The sequence below is a fragment of the Marmota flaviventris genome, chromosome 11, assembly GCF_047511675.1.
Source record: "Marmota flaviventris isolate mMarFla1 chromosome 11, mMarFla1.hap1, whole genome shotgun sequence".
Lineage (NCBI taxonomy): Eukaryota > Metazoa > Chordata > Mammalia > Rodentia > Sciuridae > Marmota > Marmota flaviventris.
The window spans coordinates 8780900-8805839 of NC_092508.1; the positions used below are offsets into that span (position 1 = coordinate 8780900).

Genomic DNA, 24940 nt, shown 5'->3' on the forward strand with positions numbered 1-24940 from the left:
AATAACATGATTGACATCAGTCCGAGGTTGAGCAGACCGTTGCTGAGCAGGCGTCCTTGTGGAAGCACTTTTGGTATACGGTTGCAATGGCCTCCGCGAGTTTGTATAGCAGAGTCTTTACTGATAGATACTAACAGGCAACTGCATGTAAGAATGCTTCCTTCCCAGCCTCCTGGCTTTGAGTCACTTGTTTTGGTAGAGATGACATAAGTGACTCCATTTTGATTTTTGACAACTTCTGCATTTCTTTCACACTCTCCCACCTTTCCCCAGCAGAGTGCTGCTGAGAAAATCCCCACAACGGGCTTCCTCGTGTATTTGACCCCAGAATGGATCTCTTTGTATATCACCCTCCCAGGTGACAACAAAATGATTCTCAGTAATTCTGTCACAGTCATCACTATTTTTTATATGTTCTTCTGCTGTATAATAAGTAAGAGTAGGTTTCAGTTTTAAACATGGTATTCAAGTTGAGTAAGAGATTTCATGTATAGTACCAACTAAAAATGTCACTTGCCAAACCCAAGTTTTGTTTTTTCCACCTCAAAAACTTGCACCCTGCTTTAAACAAAAATGTTATCTCGAGAGGGAACATAGAGTGACAGAAGCAAAGTCACTCAAGTCCTGGTTCTTTGTCTCTATAACAAATGTGCCCACAGCGCTCATCTGGAATGTTCTGCTGAGGGCACTGTTGGTCTTCAGTGTTCTGTGAGGGGCAGCAAGGGGTAGTGCCACTGGGGCTGCAGACACGGACTGGGCCAGGGGGCTCCAACAATTCTGAACTCTCAAGAGCTTACTCTCTAGATGAATGTGTAGCTGGGGATACGTGTATCTAGCTCAGGTGTAAAACCAGGGGTTTTGAAATAACTTTCATTACAAATGAATGAGTAATAAAAACAGCCTCGTTTGAATCATACCTACTGAACTCAACAGAATTGTTTGGAACTTAGCCAAACAAATGTTCAGGGGAGAGTGTTTGTCAGTGTCATTGTCTAGAGTTGCTATCACGTAGCAATAATTTAAAAAAGCAGACCAACCGGTAGCCATTTATTATTGCTTTAAATTCAGCCAGGCACACCTGTAATCTCAGCAGCTCAGGAGGCTGAAGCAGGAGGATTACAGGTTCGAAACCAGCCTTGGCAACTTTGTGAGGCCCCGAGTGACTTAGCAAGACCCTGTCTCAAAACAAAAAATGAAAAGGGCTGGGGATGTGGCTCAGTGGTTAAGCACCCCTAGGTTCAATCCCTGGTACAGAGAGAGAGAGAGAGAAATTCTATACACATCATGCTCCACAGTGTTCTGGACCCTGGGGTAGCAAGCTCCCTGGCTCTGTCCTTGGTGTCCCACGACCCATAGCTTGGAGCAGCGCCCCACAGGGCTCATTTTGGTCTTTAGAATTGACCAACAACCATTTCCACTTGTTGTAGGCAACAGTCTGTTGTATTAACTTGAACACAGAGGCCCCCACACAACCTCCATCCCCCTCATTCTCAGCCAAGTATCTAACTCCCTAGTTCACCAAAGAAATTAAACATCAGTTCAACTTTCCATCCCACCACTGACCGTCTTAGCTCCGCGCCTCACCCTTCTCCAGGCTCTGGCTGATCAAGACTAACCCATCCCACCGCCTCTGGGATTAGTTTTCTTCGTCGTCATCGTCATCATCATCATCCTCTTTCTCTCTCTCTTCCATTTTTTCTTCTTCCTTTCTTCCTACTCTCCCCTCACGTCCTTTGTCACCCAGGGAAAGTCACTTCACTTCTCTATTTCTAAGATTTTAATACTTACGCATGGGATGACTGCAAGGGTGAAACAGGTTTCATAAAAGCATTTAATCCTGTGAAGAGGTAAGACGTGTTCCCAAATCTGCACAGTGACAAGATCAATCTGATGTGACACTGGAGCCACTATCCAAAGAATATGAGGATAATTTTTTTGTTTTGTTTTGATGTTCCATTAAGTTACTTGTTCTCTGTATTACAGAAAATCTTGGAAAATGTACACAAGTCATGAAGATATTGGCTATGACTTTGAAGAGGACCCCAAGGATAAGAAGACAGTTAAGCCCCACCCAAACATTGATGGCGGATGGGCTTGGATGATGGTCCTTTCTTCCTTTTTTGTGCACATCCTCATCATGGGTTCCCAGATGGCCCTGGGAGTCCTCAACGTGGAGTGGCTGGAGGAGTTCCACCAGAGCCGCGGCCTGACTGCATGGGTCAGCTCCCTGAGCATGGGCATCACCTTGATTGTCGGTAGGTTCCCAGAGCAGCCTGCCCTAACACTGAGGGAGGAAACCTCAGTTCCCCATTTTAAGTAGTCCCTTGTCTTTTTAGATATTAAAGATTAGTGATGTTGCTGGTTTCATTGCGGTGAAATATAAAGAACTTAAAATTTACCATTTTAACCATTTTTAGGTATGCAGTGGAGGGCCACTGAGTACATTTATATTGAACAACCCTCCCTGCATCTGCAGGACATTTGCACTTTCCCAAATTGAAACTCTGGTGTCCTCAGTCAACACCAGCTCTCCATCCCCACCTCCCCACCCCTGGCCACCACCATTCTCTCTAGGAATTCGACTCTTCCAGGCGAGTCAGGTAAGTGGAAGTGTACAGTATTTACGCCTTTTTGTGTGACATGCCTGCTCAGTGTTGCACAATTTAGAGCACTTTAAACAGAGATCACAAAAAAAAAAGAAACTTCTTTTGTCTCAAACTATTTTCATAATTGTTTTAATTCCTTATCTGTCATTACAAATATCTTGTTTAACATTTATGAATTCTTTTTTAAAAGAGAAGGGGATGAACATTGTAGCTTAGTAGTAGATCACTTGTCTAGCATGTACAAAGCCCTACGTTCAATTCTTAGCATAATAATAATAGTAATATTTTAAATTAAAGTAGCAGTCTTATTTTAAAGTCCTAATATTTTTTTATTTGAAATATCATTGATTATCTGTTATTTAAATAATCTGTTAAGCTGTTTTGAGAAAGGTTACCTGTATACCTAACAGGAAGAAATAATAAAATATTCTTGTATTTTCTATTAAATGCAACCACACAGCAATCTACAAATCTTACACAGTTGGATCTACTAACCCAGGAAGTTATTATAAATACAATGCTATTATGGCTATTGTGTTTTAGTTTGGAAATCGAACGACTTTTACCATCAACTAATATTTAATGAGCATCCATCATACACACCAAGTGCTATTCCTTACATTAGCTCATTTAATTGTATTTAATTGTATTTAATTTTATTAATCCTTTGAGGTAATTATCATTGTACCTGAACATTTTCAGTTGTTTCACCTAAAAGTGAAATAATGCCTGTAATTCAAATAACTCAGGAGGCTGAATCAGGAAGATTCCATATTGGAGGCCAGCCTCAACAACTTAGCAAGACCCTGTCTCAAAAAAAAAAAAAAAAAAAATAGAAAGGGCTGGGGATGTAGTTCAGTGATGAGTACCACTGGGTTCAATTTTTGGGACTGCAAAAAATAAATTAGTTAATTTAATATTTATAAATCATTTTTATATGTAACATTATTGACTGATACCTTTAATTCTGCATTCTTGTTAAAACTAGGACTGTTTGTCATATGAAAAATTGAGGCAAGACTGGCATGGTGGTGCCCCTCTGTAATTCCAGCAACCTGGGTGGCTGAGACAGAAAGACTACAAGTTTGAAGTCAGACCCTGTCTGTTAAATTGCTGTCTATTATCCTAAGCTTCCTAACACACGGTGGCTGCTGATATGTTGAACAATGTGAGGGAACTTTTGCAAATCAGAAACTACATAACAGTTCCCCTTTATTTAGTACCTACTGCATACCAAGTACATTTTATATAGACCATCTCATTCATTCTATAACACTGGAGGCCAACCTTCTTCTCTGAGAAGGGAAGATCATGTAATGCTTAAACATTGAGTAACTCTCTCAAGCTTCAAACCTAGTCTGTTGGGCTCCAGTGCTGCTACATCAAGTGAGAACTGAAAAGATATTGGAAATGAATAAGTGTAAATTGTTTTCATTTTCAAATCATTGCAAACACATTTTGGTTTCTTTCTTTCTACTGGGAAGTGACCCAGGGGCCCTCAACCATTGAGATACATCCTCAGCCCTTTATGAAATTTTGTTTTAAGATAGGTCTCATTCATTTATGCAGGCTGGCCTCAAACTTGCACCCTCCTGCCTCAGCCTCCTGAGTTGCTGGGCGTACACATGTGCCTTACTGCGCCTGGCACCTCTTTTAAATTAAAAAAGAAAAAAATAATCATGAATTTTGTTGCAACAATTTGCATATGGCAAATCCAACAAATATGTGTCATTTCCTTCTTACAAGCATGGATTTGCCAGTGTCCTGCAGGAGGTCCCAACTTTTAAAGAAATGTAATCACCTCCTTCTTAACTAGAACAGCTTTGTGATGACAGCTTTTTGAATAATTCTCGGTGGGGAATCCTCAGGCTTCAGAGACAATTTACTTGCTAAGCAGATTTAGAGCTGCAGTTGTCAATCTTGGCTGCATAACAGAACGACCTGGGGAGCTTTTAAAAATCCCGATGCTCAGGCTGCACCTGGACCATTAAACCAGAATCCCGTGGGATGGGCTCTGGGCATGACAAGTGAGTCCAGTGTTGAGCCAATGCAGATGGCCATTGGTTTAGAGGCTCCTGACTCTTTACCCTGCTCCCTTCCCCCTGGCAAGACTCCACTGGCCTTGAACTTTCTCCAGCCATCAGATGCTGCAGCAGGCAAAACAGGCTGACTTCCTGAGGGATTTCCTGCAGCGATGGCACTATGTGATGCAGGAAGTGGTCCAGGACTCGGACTCCTGAAGAGGAAGAAGTCTGATCATGTGCATAATCCCATTCCAAACACCAAATTACTCTTCCAAGGGCTGTGTCCCAACGTTATTGCTCCCTCTCTCCCCAGAGTGTGCAGGGAGTTTTTTTCTTTTTTATTTTGAGGCAATGGCAATTGTATCTTGGTGATGCTGACTGGACCATGAGCAATAGTTAAATAATGAAACTGAGTCAGAAAGCTTGGGTTTAGGTTCAAATTCCATTTTTTAATTTTTAAAATTCATTTATTTTTATTTTCAAGTTGTCATTGCTCTTGTTGTTTTGGGTACCGGGGATTGGACACAGGGGCTCTTTACCATTGTGCTACATACCCAGACTTTCTATTTCTTATTTTGAGACAGGGTCTTGCTAAGTTTCCCAGGTTGGCCTTGAATTTACAGTCTTCCTGCCTCTGCCTCTCGAGTAGCTGGATTACAGACGTACACCACCTGGATGTACACCCTTTTTTGTTTTTTTTAAGTCTACATTTCATAACTATGGAGAATTGACAGCATTTCTGCTCTGACTCTACTCAACTAGAAAGCCAGACTGTTATCAACTTAATGTTATCAACTGTTATTAACTTAATATTTGTATCAGAAAAGGAGTTAATACTTTCTGTCTGGCTTATAAATTCCTCCAGATGTGAATATTTGCACTGACTTGGGGGATTTCCTCCTTTTTCATCGCCCCCACAAATGTCTCCTTAGCGCACTGTTTCATAAACATACAGTATCTGGGAAACACTTGCTTCTGGGGCCCGTTCTGTAATGTGGAAAATACTGTGCTGCTGCACTGTGACCTGTTGACCTTTCGTATCTTAAAAGGGCTGTTGACAGCTAACCCATGAGTCATGCATTTTTTTCTTTTTTACCCACACATCCAAGTTTGGCATGGTCAAGTAACCAGTGGTTTAGAAATAAAGAAAAAGAAGTCAAAGTAACCTCTTCAACTTATGGTGTCTGATTTCACTTACCCCAACAATTCCATCAGATGTTTGTACAAATGAGCTTATTTTACATTTTTAGATGATCTGCATATTTTATAATATATAGCATACATTATATTTATATAAAATATATTAAATCATTCTGAGAGGTATAATCTACTGTACTATTTTCTGTAATGCAACAGGGTCAATTAAATTAACAAGTCTTTATCTTCATCTTCATAATGTTCAGGATTAGGCACTTTCATAAACACTAGACAGGACTAGGGGTGTAGCTCAGTTTACAATGTTTGCTTAGCATGCATGACCCTGGGTTTGATCCCAGGGCTACCAATCAAAAAAAAAAAAAAAACTAGACAAAATAAACTCATTAGCAGACTGTGGACCCAAATATGTGCATGAAGATAGTTAGAACTTTAAAAGAAATTTTTACTTTAGTGTCACTGTGTGCAGTGGCAGAACCCTGTAATTCCAGCATCTCTAGAGACTGAGGCAGGAGGATCACAAGTTCAAGCCCAGCCTCAGCAACTTAGCAAGAAAGCAAGAACCTGTCTCAAAATAAAAATAGCTGGGGATGTCACTCAGTGGTAGAGCATCCTGGATTCAATCCTAAGTTCCAAAAAAACACACAAAAAAAGTTTTTTAAACTTTAGTTTGGGCTAGAAGAGGAAGCTCCTTAGAGCCTAAAAAGTTTTTAATATTCTAAATATCTGAATATAGAGTTTCATAACCATATAGAATAAGTAATAACAATCATAAATGAACCATCTCTCTGAACATTGAGTATGGATTACTATTTGAGCAAGAAATCATAGAACACAAGTCAAGCATTTGACTTCAGAGACATTAGAAATTACCACAAAATTATGGAGAAAATAAAAAGTTAAGAATTAGAGCATTAGAGTAAAGGAGGTCATCAGGAGGTGATTCATATAAAGCCGTGCTGTGCCTTCAGGTGGATTCCTGAATCTCCACACAGTGTTGTAAATGCGTGGCCGGGTGGGTCCACCTGGGCTGGCAGGGTCAGGAGGGACTTAGTGGGCTGAAGGGTGACAGTGAGTCCTTTTCAGCATGGTCTGCATTGGGGTGTCCTCAGGGTCTCAGGCCATAGGTTCCCTGTGTGAAGCACAGGAGTTCTGAGAACCCCTTTCCTGGGCTCCCTTTAGATCTGGAATCAAAACCACAGTTGTATAAAGAGGCCAAACAAATGGCATAAATGAGGCGGGAGCGGGAGGTCAGCAAGTGTGAGACCAGAAGAAAGAGTGGAGACTTCTGCCACCTGGACGGTGTGTGACCCAGCGGGGGTCGGGGGACAGGGCGCATGCTCCAGTTGATCTCAGCTGTGCGGGAAGGTACTATGTGTTGCCACTGGGTTGTTTTTTTTTTTTTTTTTTTTTTTTTACAAATTATCATAATTTTAGATGTTAGCAACCAATTTCAAGTATTTCAAACCTCATTTGGGATCAAAATGTATCTACAGGCTGGATATCACCCCTATTCCTCTAGTTAAGGATGTCTGTTGCAGTTTATTCGTCTCTTTATTTCAGGTCTGTCCACCTTGAAAACCTAGAGCTTTGTGCACTTGGATGAGATATAGTTCTATCCGTCTCTGCGTGCTAGGAGGGTTTTGTATGTAAAGCTATGTTTTGATGCTCTTATTTATCAACTCTAGTAGTATTTCATTCTTTGTCTTCACATGAGGATGCACTAAGAAAGCATGAATATGAAGTGCCCCTAGTCAATTCCCTTCCCAACCCTCTGTGACAGGACCTTTCATCGGCTTGTTCATTAACACCTGTGGGTGCCGCCGGACTGCCATCATCGGTGGGCTGCTGAACTCCCTGGGGTGGGTGCTGAGCGCCTATGCTACAAACGTGCATTGTCTTTTTTTTACCTTCGGAGTGGCAGCTGGTAAGCATTTTTTGTTTTTGTTTTTAATTTGATTTAAATGTTTTACTAGGCATTTTGGAAATGGATTTAATTGTGGAGAAAAGAGAACCATTAAAACATTCTGTTCTGTCTTCTCCACCGCACCCCACCCTACACTCCAGGAAACCATTTTTAATGTAGGATGATAAATGCACCATAAGTGTGGGAAACCAACCTAACAACTGTCCTGGGCCTCCCTAATAGAATCAGATCAAGTTTCCAATAGGAGGTTCTAAATGTTAGCCCTTTCTAATGTGAGAAACAGGAAACGGAGGGTAGCAATGCAGGCTGAGATAAATAGACAAATGTTAAGGAAATTAATAACGTTCTCTCATCTAATAACTGTAGAATCAAGCATGAATCAGAATAATCCTTTACTCTCTCAGCCCTGTTCAAATTAATGAAACAGCGTAAAATCCACATGTATGTAGGGTTTGAAGAAGCAAGCTAGAGCACTGTGAGGCTGTCCATACCCAGGGAGAAGGCGAAATTGACTGCTGGGCAGTGCGGTTTGCATATCCGCTCTGCAAAATGTATTCCCAGCCGTAATTTCCTTTATCCACAGGTAGTGGGATTCTCAGGATGAGTAGCCACTTCCTTGCACAGCTGTGAACCTGGTCCAGCCTGACATTTTGAGTCCAGAGCAAAAATGCTCCTAATAAATGACACATTGCATGAGAGAGAAAAGTTCCAGTTTGGAGTGCTGACCTTTTATTAACCACTTCCCTGTGTGACTTTGATCCAGTTACTTAACCTACTTATATACTTCAGTTTCCTTATTTGCAGAGTAGGGAGATGAAGAGCGCTTGGATCACATGGTTATGGAAAGGAGTGGATGAGATAATTTGTATGAAGCCCTTAGCACAATGCTTGACATATAAGAAAGGGCTCCGCAGATGTTAGCTAATATCTAAGTATGTATATTTAAGTGAAAAATAAATATTCTATTATAAGTTAAGTACATGCCTTGTGAGGCAGGGGGTGAACACAAAACTGTTGTCTCTATGAATGGCCAAGTTATTTCTCTAAAATTTACTTCACACACACACACACACACACACGCCACTTTTGTATCCTTGGAAGCATAGTTTGAAAACCACTGATGTGAAAGACCTGATAACAATTCTTGGTGGTGCACACCTGTAATCCCAGTGGCTTGGGAGGCTGAGGCAGGAGGATGACAAGTTCAAGGCCAGCTTCAGCAACTTAGTGAGGCCCTACGCAACTTAGCAAGACCCTGTCTCAAAGGGTGGGGGGATATGACTCCATGGTCAAGGCCCCTGGGATCAATCCCTGGTACAAAAACAACAGCAAAACTTAAGGTGTTTTCCGTGGGTGGTTTAGAAATTCTTTCCCATAATAGCCCAATGAAAAGAGCCAGCCAGCACTGAGAATTTTTTGGTTATAGATAAGGAGATTAAATGCTCCTTTTACTGAGAGGAAAGAGAGCCACACTGGGGGTCTCTGGGAGGACTCTGGGAGGACTCACAGGACCCCTCATGAACTTGATGTGGTGGTGTTTGGTTAGATGGTCTCTGACTTCATCTTCAAAGCTGGGACTTGAGATTTATTCATCATTTAGAGATTTCAATGGTCAGACTGTGTTTAAAATGGGATTTTATTCATTATTGTTAATTGCTTATTGATCTCAAGTAACATTGTTGTACATTCATTCATTCATTATTCATTTACCTGCTGAACACCTATTTATGGAGCAAGGAAGTAGCCGTTTTTGTTTTGTTTTGAACTATAGGGATTGAACCCAAGGGTACAGCCCTTTTTATTTTTATTTTGACACAGTCTCACTGAGTTGCGAGGCTGGCCTCAAACATGTGATCCCCCTGCCTCAGCCTGCAGAGCGGGGATTGCAGGTGTGCACTGCCGTGTCCAGCTAGCGGGGATCTTTAAATGCTGACCTTCTGGCTCTGGTCACTGAGGCCACACGGTGTGCTTTTCCTCCCTCTCGCCCCACAGGCCTTGGCAGTGGGATGGCCTACCTCCCAGCAGTGGTCATGGTGGGAAGGTATTTTCAGAAGAGACGAGCCCTGGCCCAGGGCCTCAGCACCACAGGGACAGGATTTGGTACATTCCTGATGACCGTGTTGCTGAAGTACCTGTGTGCTGAGTATGGATGGCGGAACGCCATGTTCATCCAGGGTGCCGTGTCCTTAAACCTGTGTGTTTGTGGTGCGCTCATGAGGCCCCTCTCTCCTGGGAAAGACACAAACCTGCCAGAAGGGAAAGATCCCCGGGTCCTGCCAGCTTGCTCCATGGAGTCCGTGAAGTCATCTGGGCCGCTGGGCAGAATGGAAGAAAAAGATGGTGGGCCCGGGAACGAAGAGACCCTCAATGACCTTCAAGCCCAGGAGTGCCAAGGTCAGGCCCGGCACAGGAAGAACATGTGTGCTCTCCGGGTTCTGAAGACCATGAGCCAGCTCACCATGAGAGTCCGGAAGGGCTTCGGGGACTGGTACTCAGGCTATTTTGGGGCATCGTCACTCTTCACTAATCGAATGTTTGTCGCCTTTGTTTTCTGGGCTTTGTTTGCCTACAGCAGCTTTGTCATTCCTTTTATCCACCTGCCAGAAATAGTCAATTTGTATAATTTATCGGAGCAAAACGATGTTTTCCCTCTGACTTCGATCATAGCAATAGTCCACATCTTTGGGAAAGTGGTCCTGGGCGCCGTGGCCGACCTGCCCTGCATCAGCGTCTGGAACGTCTTCCTACTGGCCAACTTCACCCTCGTCCTTAGCATTTTCATTCTGCCATCCATGCACACGTACGCCGGCCTGGCTGTCATCTGCGCCCTGATCGGGTTTTCCAGCGGTTATTTCTCCCTAATGCCCGTGGTGACCGAGGACCTGGTCGGCATCGAACACCTGGCCAACGCCTACGGCATCATCATCTGTGCTAACGGCATCTCCGCCTTGCTGGGACCACCGTTTGCAGGTAAGCTCCCCGGTTCTAAGAGCCTGTGTGCTTGCAGGCAGGCAGGTGGGTTCCACCGGTGATAAAGACCAAGAGGGAGTTGGAAGGAAGTTCCCGGGTGTACAGCCCACTCCTTATATCTTCCCATTCTTGCCTCCTGATTGAATTTGAGCAAGTTAAAGGCCATTCTTCCATGCAGAATGGAGACAAACTTCTGATCCTTAGCTGTGTCATGGGTCAGCCAGGCCAGGAGCGCAAGGAAATAAAGGTGACATGGAATACAGCAGGGTCCCTGTGTCCTCTGAACAAGGCCGCCTCTGCTAGGGCCCAACAGTGCTCAGAGAGCTGTGGGTGTAGCTCAGGGGCAGAGCGCTTGTCTAGCATGATCCAGGCCCCGGATCAGTCCCCAGCTCTGCCAAAATAAATTGATTAATTAAATAAATAAAGACAAATACTGAAAATTATTGCCAGATCTTACATTGTTACTGGTCCCCCTTCCCCTCCCCCCACCCCAGGAGGAGCTGGGAGTCTGGACTCAGCTGGCATTTCTAGATTTTCAAAACACCAAGTAGGTCCATGGTTTGGATCTGTCCACTGTTAGTTCCCAACTCTAATGAATTGCCATAAACTCAGTGGTTTCAAATGATTTGATCTGTCGTCTTACTGTTGGGGAGGTCAGAGTCCAAAGTGGGTCTCTTGGGCTAAAATCCGGGTGTAGGCAGAGCTGGGTTCCTTGGGGGCTCTGGCCCTTCCCAGCATCTAGAGGCCACCTGCCTTCCTTGGCTTGTGGCCCGTTTCACCTTCTAAGCCAGCAGCGTATCGTCTTTCCATCTCTCCCTCTGATTCTGAGAACCTGCCTCCTCCTTTCACCTACGAGGCTGCCGCTCCAGGCGCCTACCTGGGCGATCAGGGTAATGGCCCCCCTCAGCTTACTCCCATCTCCTGTGGTAAACGTGAGCTCCAAGGCATCTTTGGGGGTGGGTGCTTTCTTCCCGCCACGGTGGACCACATCTGGGTAGCATCTCTCCCACGCACTCACTTCATCTCATCAGAGATGGCGCTCCTTGCACTGGTCACACCAGAGTCATGGCACTGAGGAGCTCTGTGTCCGGACCAGAACCTCCTGAGTCTGTTGTTCGAGCAGGGCTTAGGCTTGTGGAGATGCCAGTCAAGCTTGGGCAGGTGGTCAGTCTCCCAGACTCCAGGTGCTGGGCAAAAGTGACAAGGTCCATCCTCTGACAAGAACAGGAGGCAGAAGTGCAGACTGGTGGGACCAGACATCGACACGAAGGTGCTGCTGTGAAGTGGTGGGTGGCCAGCTCGGCTGGGGTTGTGAGAGCTGCCGGAGGCTCAGTGCAGGGTCCCAGGCTGACCTGAAAGCTTGGTGCCCCTCTCCTAGCCACCCTCCTGTCCAGCCTCTCCAGGCCCTTTATTCTCATATCCTCTGGCACAAATACCTCCTCCCAGTCCTGGAGAAACCCCCTGGGTGCAGGACAAGGCCCTCCCTTCCCCGTCCCAGCCTTTCCGGTCACCTCCTCTCTTTGCCCCCAACCCCCCGATGGCAGAAAGCTTGGGCCCATAAAGTCGCCCTTGGAGTTGGAGTCTGAGGATTTGGGCTCACAGAGCTGACAGTACCGGCAGCTGGATGGCTAAGGACAGAAGGCCCAAGAATCACTTCAGGAAAACCATAGAGACTACAGGGCTCCTCCAGGATCAAGGGCTCCTGTTCCCTGCCTATGCACAGGGGTGCAGATGTAGCATATTTAGGTGACAGTGAACAACTGCAGCAGTGCAACAAGTTATTCTGGCAGCCAAAAGGTCTAAAATTGCTCATGATTTTACCATGCAGAATTCTCTATCAATCAGTTAGGAACGTATTGTTACAACCCCCTATAGTTTAAACAGAGATTTAATTGGATTACATAACCAGAAATAGAGAGTCCAGGATCTGGATGATATTGAGATGATGTCCCTGCAATCTTCTTGGCCTTTTCCTCATGCTAGTTGCCTCATGATCACACAATAGTTTCTGTAACTCCAGCCACTGCATCATCATTTGTAACAGAGACGGGGAAGGAGGAGAGCAGGCTCAGTCCTAGCAGAATTTTACTTACATCTGGTTGGCTAGAACTGCAGGGAGCTGGAAATTGAAGTATTTCACTTTTCAGAAATCTGTTCAAGAGCAAAAAGAAAATAATTGGAATTGGAGGTTGGATCATTCAACCAGGGGCACCTACAGGAATGTTAAATATCCACTGAAGGATGTTCGTGGTAACTGCTCTACTCTCGATCCTTCAGATATATCTTATATGGAAGTGGAAACTGCTGTTGGTGGTTCTTTGCATGATGCAGGGGTACTTTCCGTTTCTACTGGTCAGTCTGGGTTTATTTTTATGCCCTCACATGTCAACAGCAGCATCACAACAAAGCATGAGGTGCACCGTGATTCATGATCAACGCTGAGGCACAGAAGCTTGCTGGCATGCTTTCCTTATCCAGTTCCATGTTCACATCCTTCTCAACCACGTGCATCCCCAAGGGCCACCTTCTGTGGACAAGAAAGGAGTTGCAAGCAGAGGACAGGGAGTTCTGCCCAACCCCCAGTCATCAGGCCTTATCTCGGCCTCCTTCCAGTTCCTCCCCAGAAGCAGATTCTGTAGCAGAATATGTTCCATTCTGCCATGTGATTCCACCACACATGATATTCATGGTTGAGAACCCCCAGGAGAGCACAGCAGATTGCCAGGCCGGGGCTCCAGAGCCAGTGTTCCCATGGGCTCTCTAGGCCAGCAACACCGCCTTCTCAGATTTGTGGGTTTCCTCTCCTCCCACTGAATCCATGCACTACCTAACGGTGAGTGGCATTCGCTGGCCATTGCGCTGTGTTTAATTCATTGGCTTTTCAGGCCGAGAAGCCGATGTTGCAATGAGACACCAACCCAGCATTTATGCACCATAGGGTCGGGGTGACTGGCGACATGAGTGACTAAATAACCACATTAGATTCTTGCTAGAAATTCAAAATGGGCCAGAAATTGCTGCTTAGCTGGGTGTGCTGCAAGGAAAATTACTTGTTCACACATTATTCTTTTCTTTTTTCTTTTTTTTTTTTTTTAAGTGGGTTCAGAAATAAGTGTTTCCCACTTCCCGGAGAATTTTCTACTGGCATTAAAAATTCTGGTATAATTTAGTACCATGTTAGACAATCACACATTTTCACTTAAGAAAAGAATATACAGTCCAAGATACTGCACAGACGTTTCAACCGTGTCATTAGGTAACGCCAGCTTCTTGATCTAATTCATGTTATCATATTGCTGAACATTCGCTTCATCTCCTCTGAGGTGTGATGTTACAGATACTTTCTAGATGTTTCTAGCATATACAGTCAAGCAAAACTCAGCCACCAGCTTTGGCTGAACAAAGGTCTATACATATCTTCTCCCTGCATGTGCAGTCGTTAATAACTCAACGATCATTTGCAATATTTTATACCATAGCTGGGAACATTTTTTGATAAGAAAAACAGCTATAGCTTCTCATCTGAAAAGTGAATGAAGTTTATCAGGGAACCAGATTTTATCTTGAAGCTGTTGATTTGAATTAATGGTCAGATAAGGATTGCCAGAATCCCAAGTTCAAATCAACGAACTGAGATATGACCTCTGAAGAGGTGGTGGAGGATGAATGAGGCCAACAGCTTGCCACATCTTCTCCAGGAATGAGTGTCCTCGTGTGCTGGGGGCGAAAGCTCATGATTAAGTACTGTTTTGCATCTGACTGAGTTTGAGTTCAAAATTAGCAGAAATATTAAAATGTTATTTAGAAATAAATCCTAAGGGCAGATTGGAGAAAACCCATGGGATTAATTGAACATAAAATTGAGGACTATTCCTACAATTTGCACCATGTTACATTGTTTGGTAAAACTGGGTGCACCTTAAAAAAAACTGACAGTTTTGAAACTTGGGGCATGCAAAGATGCTTTCACAAACACTAACAGTTTGAGGGGACAAATGCAAGATTTAAAAAAAATAATAATTCAACTTGAGGCTATAACATTATGTAATATAATTAACAGACATTTTCTATATTCTGTAGAAAAAAAGATGAGGGATGGGCAAAGGGAATGGGATCCTAGTATATTTTCAGAGTAGTGGTGTTTATGCAAATCTTCTGCTCTCCACCACTGAAGGGAAACATGTACAGATAAGGAGCCAAGAGAAATTCATTGGCAACTCCACAAAATTCAAATGGTTGTTGCTGACGAGTAAGCACAGGGCAGCAGGGTGGAGAGGGAGATGGGGCCACATCACAGAACCCTGGAGCTTATGATCAACCATTTCAAACAACAAAGGTGATGAACAGCCTAAAATAAGGACAAATTCATTTTCCAACCAGGTGGGATTTTGTCCTATTTCTGAAGTTCATAGTAGCAGCAGTCAGAGTTCAAATTGTTTCAGCTGTCAGTATTTGTCACTTAGAAACATCATTTCCATGTTCCATCACTTGACCATAGGAAAAGCAAGGACTTAACTACTTAGACGACAAGGCCAACTTTCATCAGGGATGAGTAGACTATAAGACCCTCAGATTTTGACTTTTTCGGGGAGTTGCTGGGGATCAAACCCAGGGCTTTGTGCATGCAAAGCATGTGCTCTACCTCCAAGCTACATCCACATCCTGAGTTTCCTAGATTGTAGATTGCAGGTAGTCCCATCATATCCTCTCCTTGTAGACACAGACCCCTCTGCCTCACATGCAGGTGACCTATTCATTTCACCATATTCTCAGTTGTCCCCTGTTGCCAACTGGTAACGATGAGCAGAAGTTGGGTGTGTTTTTATGCTAATGTCTATATGCCTTTCAGACTCAATTCTGAAGCTGAATCATTATTTTTGGATTATATGTTTAATTTTTTTTTGTTCTTCTTGTCTCAGATTGCAGATTAAGGAAAGATGACAAGGTATTTTACTAAGCCACATCTGAAGAATGTGATATTTTTTTCTTTCCTATTTTTATATCAAATAACAAATTAAAAAACTTGATGAGCTTTTAAAATATATCCAGAATTCATAGTATTTATCTCAAGAAAAGAAAGATTGTGTATTTTTATGGTATTGTTTGCTTTTCTTTATGATGCCTTGACTGACACCTATAAGCAGATAATCAAGGCTTATTCATTATTTACTTGATACAATAAACAGAAACGTCCAAGGGACTGATTTATACTATATTGCTTTTGTGTGGTTGATTGTTGGAGGGTGAAGGTTACGTTGCACTTATGCATACATTTGCCAATTAGATGCTTTTTAAAGGAATTTTTGAAAAGCATCCAAGAGTATGTTCAGTCATTAAATCATTTATGGGGCTGGGGGTGTGGCTCAGTGGTACAGCCCTTGCCTGGCATGCATGAGGCCCTAGGTTCCAACCCCAGCACTGAAAAAAAATCTTTATCTTTTTTTTTTTTTAAGTTTTTGCTAACCAATACAATTACCAAAATGGAAAAAGTGAGTAATCAAAATTTGTGCTTTACTGTAAGTAAAATTTATGGTGTAGCTAAGTCTTAGTTTGCATAGTTGACTTTGTTAGATCAGTGGCTTGAGACTGACTCTCAGAATTAATCACTCAAGTAAAAAAAATATATTTCACAGTTTCCAAGATACATTTCTTTTTCACATTTTAGCATCTCTGAAATTAGAATGTATTTTAAAAGTCCTAAGAAAGCATTGAGCCATATTTGAATTGACAAGTAACTTTCTTCCTGAGAAATGAAATAACGGTATATCAATATCTTAGAATCCAAGAAATTTATAGTAATAATACATAGTAGTAGCAGCTTAATAAGATTATTATATGAATATGTTAGTTTGTAATATTGTTAGTATTCAAAAAGGACTGATACTTTAGTCAACAGCTAAGGATGTATCTGGCAATTCCAGGTTTTAAATCTTTAAATATTAAAGTTTAATAGTTGAGGAAAGGTTGATCAATGGGTGGGGTGCTAAGTTGGAGTTAGGAGCAAGAAGCTCTGGTTTTCTCTTGCACTGTGGGACGCTACAGGTAACAATGGTGTAGTGTACATTTTGAAAAGCTAGAAGAAAGGATTTTTAAAGTTTTCATCACAAAGAAACAGTAAATGTTTGAGGAGAGATATGTTTAACCATATTTAAACATTACACAATTTTTACATTATCAAAACATTATATGGTGCCCCATTTATAGGTATATTTGTATGTATATGTTAAAAGAATTTAAAAATATAAATAAAATTTTGTAGCTGTAAATGTGAATTCTGGAAATGTTGATTCTTTCTGGAACAGATGTTCATTCATCTTCACATACTTCAGAATGAATGAAAGTTCAAATGTCTTCTCTTCTGCCTCTCCTGATATGCCCTAGACACTGTTCCCAAAGAGTGTTGAGGGTTTTAGAGTTTGTACTTGTGAAGAAGAAAATCATTAGATTCACTATTGTTTGTTTGTTTATTCTAATTTGCTATATGTGACAGCAGAATGCATTTCAATTCATATTACACATATAGAGCACAATTTTTCGTGTCTCTGGTTGTACACAAAGTAAAGTCACACCATTCGTGTCTTCATACATGTCCTTGGGGTAATGATGTCCGTCTCATTCTGTCTTTCCTACTTCCATGCTCCCTCCTTTGCCCTCCCTCCCCTTTGCCCTATCTAAAGTTCCTCCATTCCTCCCATGCCCCCCACCCCTACAATCCCCATTATGGATCAGCATCCTCATATCAGAGATAACATTCGGCATTTGATTTTTTGGGATTGGCTTACTTCAGTTAGCATAATATTCTCCAAATCCATCCTGCAAGTGCCATGATTTTATTCTCTTTTAATGCTGAGTAATATTCCATTGTGCATATATGCCACCGTTTATTTATCCATTCCTCTACTGAAGGGCATCTAGGTTGGTTCCACAGTTTAGCTATTATGATTTGTGCTGCTATAAACATTAATGTGCTGTGTCCCTGTAGTATGCTGTTTTTAAGTTCCTTGGGTGTAAACCGGGGAGTGGGATAGCTGGGTCACATGGTGGTTCCATTCCCAATTTTCCAATTAATCTCCATACTGCTTTCTGTATTGGCTGCATCAACTTGCAGTCCCACCAGCAGTGTATGAGAGTGACTTTTTACCCATATCCTCACTACCACTTATTGTTCTTTGTATTCTTAATAGCTGCCATTCTGACTGGAGTGAAATGAAATCTTAGAATAGTTTGGATTTGCATTTCTTTAATTGCTAGATGTTAAACATTTTTTCATATATTTGTTGATTGATTATATAACATCTTCTGAGAAGTGTCTGTTCAGTTTCTTGGCCCATTTATTGATTTTTTTTTTTTCTGGTGTTAAGATTTCTGAGCGCTTTATATATCCTAGAGATTAGTGCTCTAAATGATGTGCGTGTGGTGAAAATTTGCTTCCATTCTGTAGATTTACCTGATTGTTTCTTTTGGACCTACTTTTTCTTCTATTAGGTACAGGGTGTCTGGTTTAATTCCTAGGTCCTTGATCCACTTGGAGTTGAATTTTGTGCATGGTGAGAGATAGAGTTTTAGTTTCATTTTGTTGCATATGGATTTCCAGTTTTCCCAGCACCATTTGTTAAAGAGGCTATCTTTTCTCCAATATATGTTTTTAGTGCCTTTGTATAATATAACTGTAATTATGTGGGTTAGTCTCTGTGTCCTCTATTCTGTACCATTGGTCTACAAGTCTATTTTGGTGCCAATACCATGCTGTTTTTGTTACTATTGCTCTGTAGTATAGTTTAAGGCCTGGTATAGTGATGCCTCCTGCTTCACTCTTCCTGCCAAGGATTGCTTTAGCTACTCTAGGTCTCTTATTTTTCCAGATGAGTTTCATGACTGCTTTTCCTATTCTATGAGGAATATCATTGGGATTTTGATTGGAAATGCATTAAATCTGTATAGTGCTTTTGGTAGTATGGTCATTTTGACAATATTAATTCTGCTTGTCCAAGAACAAGGGAGATCTTTCTACCTTCTAAGGTCTTTTTTATTTTCTTTCTTTAGCATTCTGTGGTTTTCATTGTAGAGGTCTTTCACCTCTTTTGTTGATTTCCAAGTTTTTTTTTTTTTTTTTTTTTGGAACCTATTGTAAATGGAGCAGTTTTCCTAGTTTCTCTTTCAGAGGATTTGTTATTGATGTACAGAAATGACTTTGATTTTGGGGTGTTGATTTTATAACCTGCTACCTTGCTGAATTCATTTATTAGTTCTAGAAGTTTCCTGGTGGAATTTTTTGGGTCTTCTAGGTATAAGATCATATTGTCAGCAAATAGTGCTAATTTGATTTCTTCTTTTCCTATCCATATCCCTTTAATTTCTTTCATCTGTCTGATTGCTCCAGCTAGAGTTTCAAGAACTATGTTAAATAGAAGTGGTGAAAGAGGACATCCCTGTCTAGTTTTTAGAGGGAATGTTTTCAATTTATCTCCATTTAGAATGATGTTGGCCTGGAGCTTAGCATAGATAGCCTTTATGATGTTGAGATATGTTCCTGATATCCCTAGTTTTCCTAGTGTTTTGAACGTGAAGGTGTGCTGTATTTTGTCAAATGCTTTTTTTTTTTTTTTTTTGCATCTATTAAGATGATCATGAGTCTTATGTTTAAGTCTATTGATGTAATGAATTACATTTATTGATTTCTGTACATTGAACCAACCTTTTATCCCTGGGATGAACCCCACTTGATCATGGTGCACTATTTTTTTAACATGTTTTTGGATTCAATTTGCCAGAATTTTATTGAGAATTTTTGCATCTATGTTCATTAGAAATATTGGTCTGAAGTTTTCTTTCTTTGATGTGTCTTTGTCTGGTTTTGGAATCAGGGTGATATTGGCCTCATATAATGAGTTTGGAAGTGTTCCCTCTTTTTCCATTTCACAAAATAATTTGAGGAGCATTGGTATTAGTTCTTCTTTAAAGGTCTTGTGGAACTCAGCTGTGTATCTATCCAGTCCTGGGCTTTTCTTGGTTGGTAGGCTACCGATGGTGTCTTCTATTTCACTGCTTGAAATTGATCCGTTTAAATTGTGTATATCATCCTAATTCAGTTTGGGCAAATCACATGACTCTAGAAATTTGTCAGTGCCTTCAATATTTTTTTATTTTATTGGAGTACAAATTTTCAAAATAATTTCTAATTATCTTCTGTATTTCTATAGTGTACATTGTGATATTTCCTTTTTTATCACGCATATTAGTAATTTGAGTTTTCTCTCTCCTTCTCTTCATTAACATGACTAAGCATTTATCAATCTCATTTATTTCTTCAAAAAAATAACTTTTTGTTTTCTCAATTTTTTCAATCATTTATTTTGTTTCAATTTTATTGAAACGTATGCTAGGCATTTTCACTATAATTGGCCTTGGTGTGTGGATCTGTTGTGATTTTGTACTTTTGGTGTCCTTATATAAGCCTCTTGTATTTGATTCTCTGATTCATTCTTCATATTTGGAAATTTTTCTGCTATTATTTCACTGTTCATTTCTTTGCTTTGGAAATCTATGCCTTCCTCTATCCCAATAATTCTTAAATTTGGTCTTTTTAGGCTTTCCATTATTAATGAATGTTCTGCTCATGGTTTTTTACCATCTTCACTGTGTGGTCAACATTCTTTTCAAGATTATATATTTTGTCTTTATTGTCTGGTCCTGTCTTCCAAGTGATCTAATCTGTTGGTGATGATTTGTATTGAGCTTTTAATTTGATTTATTGTTTCTTTCATTTCAAGGATTTCTTTTTTTTCAGAACCTCTATCTCCTTATTAAAGTAATGTTTTGCTTCCTGCATTTGCTTATGTAGCTCTTTATCGAAATAATCTTTTGCTGCCTGTATTTGCTCTCTTATATCATCCTTTAATTCACAGAACATTTTAATTATGTATATCCTGACCTCCTTCTCTGTCATTTCTTCTGTTGTGCTGGCCATGGATTCTAATAATGCAGTATCTTGATTTGTTTGGGGCACTTTCTTCCCTTGTTTTTTCATGTGGTTCGTGTCTTTCCTTCTAGCACTGTGGAGCTGAGGTGTCACCGTTTTTTTACCCTATAGGCTTACAGTACCCCTGCAGAGTTCCAATATCTCTCCTTTGAAGGGGAGAACAATGTAAACAGATCTCAGTACAAATAATATACACCCTTAATCCAAATAGCTGCTATTAAGACATTTACAGTTTTGGCACAATATACAGAAATGGTTCAATTATTATCTACAACATAAATAGTAGGTTTGCAAAATGGTCTACAGTTTCTGATGGTGGACAAAGAACCAGGGTGAAGTGTAGGATGAGATGTTGCGTGGGTAGGAGGTGAGGATATAGAGTCATTAGATCTTAGGAACCTGTGAAAGAGGGATCTAAAGAAGTTGGTTAGTAGCAGGAAAAGAGAGAGGAAGCGATTTTGGGGAGACAAGAAAGTGGGAAGGCAATGGAGTATATAAAACAAACACACGTAGATATTAAGAAAAATTTTAAAATGTAAAAATAGGAGATGAAAGAATGTACAACACAACTGTAATATACTATTCGGACGTCCCAGTCCTCGGTACCCTAATTCATGCAAAGTATTTAGTTTCACAAACGTTGGGGATGTGAGGGTGGGAGAATAGAGTGGGAGAAGGAAAAAACCTCGAAGGAAGATACAAGGATCGTTCCTGTTGGAGGCCTATCTTTCCTGCTTCCCTTCTCATCCAATGGGGGGGGGTTGTCTGTTGTTTGCTGGTATCTGCACCCTCAGCCTGGTGAAGGTTACCAGAGTGGAGGGTTGGCCTTGGGTGTGGAGCTCCTGGAAGTGGGGTATAGCACCTGCCTGTCCCCAATGAGAGACTGCACCCCTAGCATCTCCTTTGGGGCCCACTCGTGAAATGTGGGTGCCTGGTCTTATCTCCTTATATCCCTGTAGACCTTACAATTCCTGGTCTCTAATTTAGTTTCTAAACTGTATCTCATCCACCCGCTCCCTTTTGACTTCCCAGTCAGGAACCTTCTCTCCCGAGGTCTTGGGGGCTGCGCTCTGGGGGCTGTGCACCTGGCGCGGAGAGCTGTTTTGTACTGGGCAGTCACTGTGCCGGGTAGCAGCTGCCGGGGAGAGAGGGCAGTTGGGGTCTCTCGGTATCTGCCCAGCTGGTGTACCAAACTGGGAGTTGCCCCAACTAAAGATGGCAACGAAGGTGACCCAGGGTGGAGGTGGCTGCTTGCAGCAATGGGGTGTTGGGTCAGGCGGGGCTGGGAGGCAGCGCTGGGCGATGTGTTCAGAGATGCGGCTCTGTGGTGTGCAGTGTTATGGCTGAGGGCTGTCTCCAGACCCTGTGTGATGTCCCAGGTGCAGGCAGGCTACCATGTGTAGGTGATATGGCAGTGGCTGCAGAGTTGTCCCAAGATGGAGGCAACTGGGGGAGCCTCACTTTGGTAGATAGATGCCCTGCGTGGGAGCAGCTGTCGGGGGTCCTCTGATCACTCGCAGAGAAACAGTAGTCCCACTACTTGAATCCCAGGTCATGGGGTGACACCCTATGCAGCCTCCCTCTAGCTCACCATCTTGGATCAAAATGTTTCTAGATTCACTTTTAACTGTGGGCTTTGGCCAGGCTGCAGGTTCACCTGAGGGCAGCGAGCCAGGGAGGTGTCCTCAGGGGCCAGCAGCCACAAGTCCCCAAGTGATTCAACCAATAAGCACAGCCATCCGCAGGCACTGGAAAGACTGACTTGTATAGCGAGCTCTTAAAAATGGCTAAATGAGGGCTGAGGGTGGGTAGCCTAGCAGCGGAGCACTTACCTAGCACGTGCGAGCCCCAGCTCCAAAAATAATTACGATGATGATGATAATTAATAATAATAGCAATTAATCAATCCCTATATTTATTGCAGTGGCAATAAATAAATGCCTGTTTTATGTTCTTGAGTTTTTATTCTATCAACTGTGTTATACTGAATATGATCTTTTTTTGTTTTGTAGGGTGGATCTTCGACATCACACAAAAATATGATTTTTCCTTCTATATATGTGGTTTGCTTTACATGGTAGGAATACTCTTCTTACTCATCCAACCATGTATTCAAATTATAGAACAATCCAGAAGAAAATACATAGATGGTGCACATGCTTAGTGTCACGTGATTTCAGGTCGGATTTCATTTGTGGTACTCATGCCTACCTCGCTTGGTTGCTGTGAGGAGCCTGTGACCTGGGGAAGAGCTTGTAAATGCCATTGTCATTACTTTTTTCGAGTAGCACTGCCTCTGCTTCCAGGCATTGCTGGAGGGTATTAAGGACTACATATGTTTAAAGAAGATGGTGTTTACAGCTTATTGAATAATAGGTACAAATGCCCTCATAAAAACTACTCTCTCTTCTCCTTCATTGGGACTAGGATTTTAGATGCGAAGACAGGGAATAAGAGCTTTTCAACTCATCTATTTCTTTGCAAGGTGTAACTGAAGCATCTGTATGTCTCCAGAAAGTGTGTGGATAGGTGAGTCTCGAGCCCAAGAATACGACTGGATTCAGAAATTAATTATAGGGAGTTATTGATCTACCAGTAGAATACAAAGACAGGCTCCAATTCAGTTTAGTACAATTAAAGAAACACGGTTTATATTTTTAAGAATGAATTCTACAGCGAGGAAGTACGATTTATAAATCTTCCCATAAGAGGCAGCATTGGCCATCAATTCTAATTCAGTTATTCAGTATTAAAAGACGGTTCGGTGATGAGCTGAATAAGGCCGAACCTCAACAAGCAGATATGGTGAATGATTTCCTTAGCAGAAGCTGCATTTGTGCACACAACCATTGAATCAAGGGCTATGATTCAGGCACTTTTATTCATATCACTGGGCTGTCAGATTATGAGCATGACCTGTGGCCTTGAACACTTTTTTTCTGAGTTTCTCCTGCCCAACAAATAGAATAGAGAACTAATTGCTGATTAACATATAAAATCGGTGATTTAATCACTTGTAAAGCATGCTGCTGAATCCAAAACACCAGCCTGTCAAGTTGTGAGGGAGATGAATAGAACGCCCTTGGATGATTGTGCACCTGACGCTGGAGTGGTGGTGACAAGTGGCAGTCCCCGGTGCCTCTCACTGATCTGTAGATCATTCACTTGCCTGAGCTGGGCACAGTTTTAAAAATAGTTCTCTTCATTGATTTCATACACAAGATGACTGTGTATGAATAATGCCCTCCTTTATCTGAGATGTCTATTTTTCTAAGCCAAACATTTTTCAGACTGCAGAATGTTTCTTCCGAGAATCATTTTGAAATTTCTGGCTGCCTTACTTGTTTACACATACCTTAAAACTATGGAAATTTCTACTTCTGTGGCTGGGGTGTACCTCATGGGCAGAGCGCTTGCCTAGTAAGTACAAGGCCTTGGGTTTGATCCCCAGCACTGCAGAACATAAATAAATAAATTTCTACTCTCAATTTTCTCATCACACAAAATCAGTCCTTTAATATCATTGGCAGTGTCTTGGGTCATATTTTTCTAAAATGAATACATCGGATTTTCAATTATCCTTGGTGATTAGAAACAGGAATGCTACTACAGTTTGGAATCACCGAATGCTACCCCATGCCTAATTAGCCAGCAGTTGTGTTGTGCTCTACCAACCCTCCAAGCTGTTAAGTGATTAAATGGACAAGTTTCCTTTGGTTTCATCTCCATTATTTCCTACTACAATGTCTAGCAGGAGGCTTATGTACTGAAAGAACCACCAAAATAACAGGGATAACAAAAGGCAGCTAATAGGAGAAGCAAAAGCATGGCTGACCGACACACTTGATATCCCCTCTAGTGATCTGAGAATGGCATGGGAATTACCATAGATAACAATTTGCACGCCATCCTCCTTTGGCTTAGCACCACCACCCATTTGTTATTACAGCTTTGGCTGCTGTTACAGAAGCCCACCCTCTCTGTTTTGATCTGGTAATCATAAAAGTTGAGGCAATGCTATATATGTACATGTGTATTTACCCTAAAATTAGGATAACTAGATTGAAAAACATGCTGTGTGTTTAAAACCACATTACTTACATTTTTCTGACAACACCAAACTAACAAGAGGCAGTGTTAAATCTTCTGAATGGTGCTATAGCCCACACGTCCAGATGTTCACACTTCGAGTGGTGCACTCGAAGTTGTGACCTTTTTAATCCAGTGACCCAGCTGTAATTACTCCAAGTTAGACCTGCTCACATTCGGTTTGCACACT

General features: G+C 41.7%; 1 protein-coding gene across 1 annotated transcript; it reads left to right on the forward strand.

Annotated features, from left to right (window-relative positions):
• Positions 1-1996: 1996 nt before the first annotated feature.
• Slc16a14 (solute carrier family 16 member 14) lies at positions 1997-22825 on the forward strand. The gene is made up of 4 exons (XM_027942079.2): positions 1997-2255; positions 7569-7712; positions 9705-10682; positions 22674-22825. The coding sequence occupies exons 1-4, from the start codon at positions 1997-1999 to the stop codon at positions 22823-22825; spliced, it is 1533 nt and encodes a 510-aa protein (XP_027797880.2).
• Positions 22826-24940: the final 2115 nt, after the last annotated feature.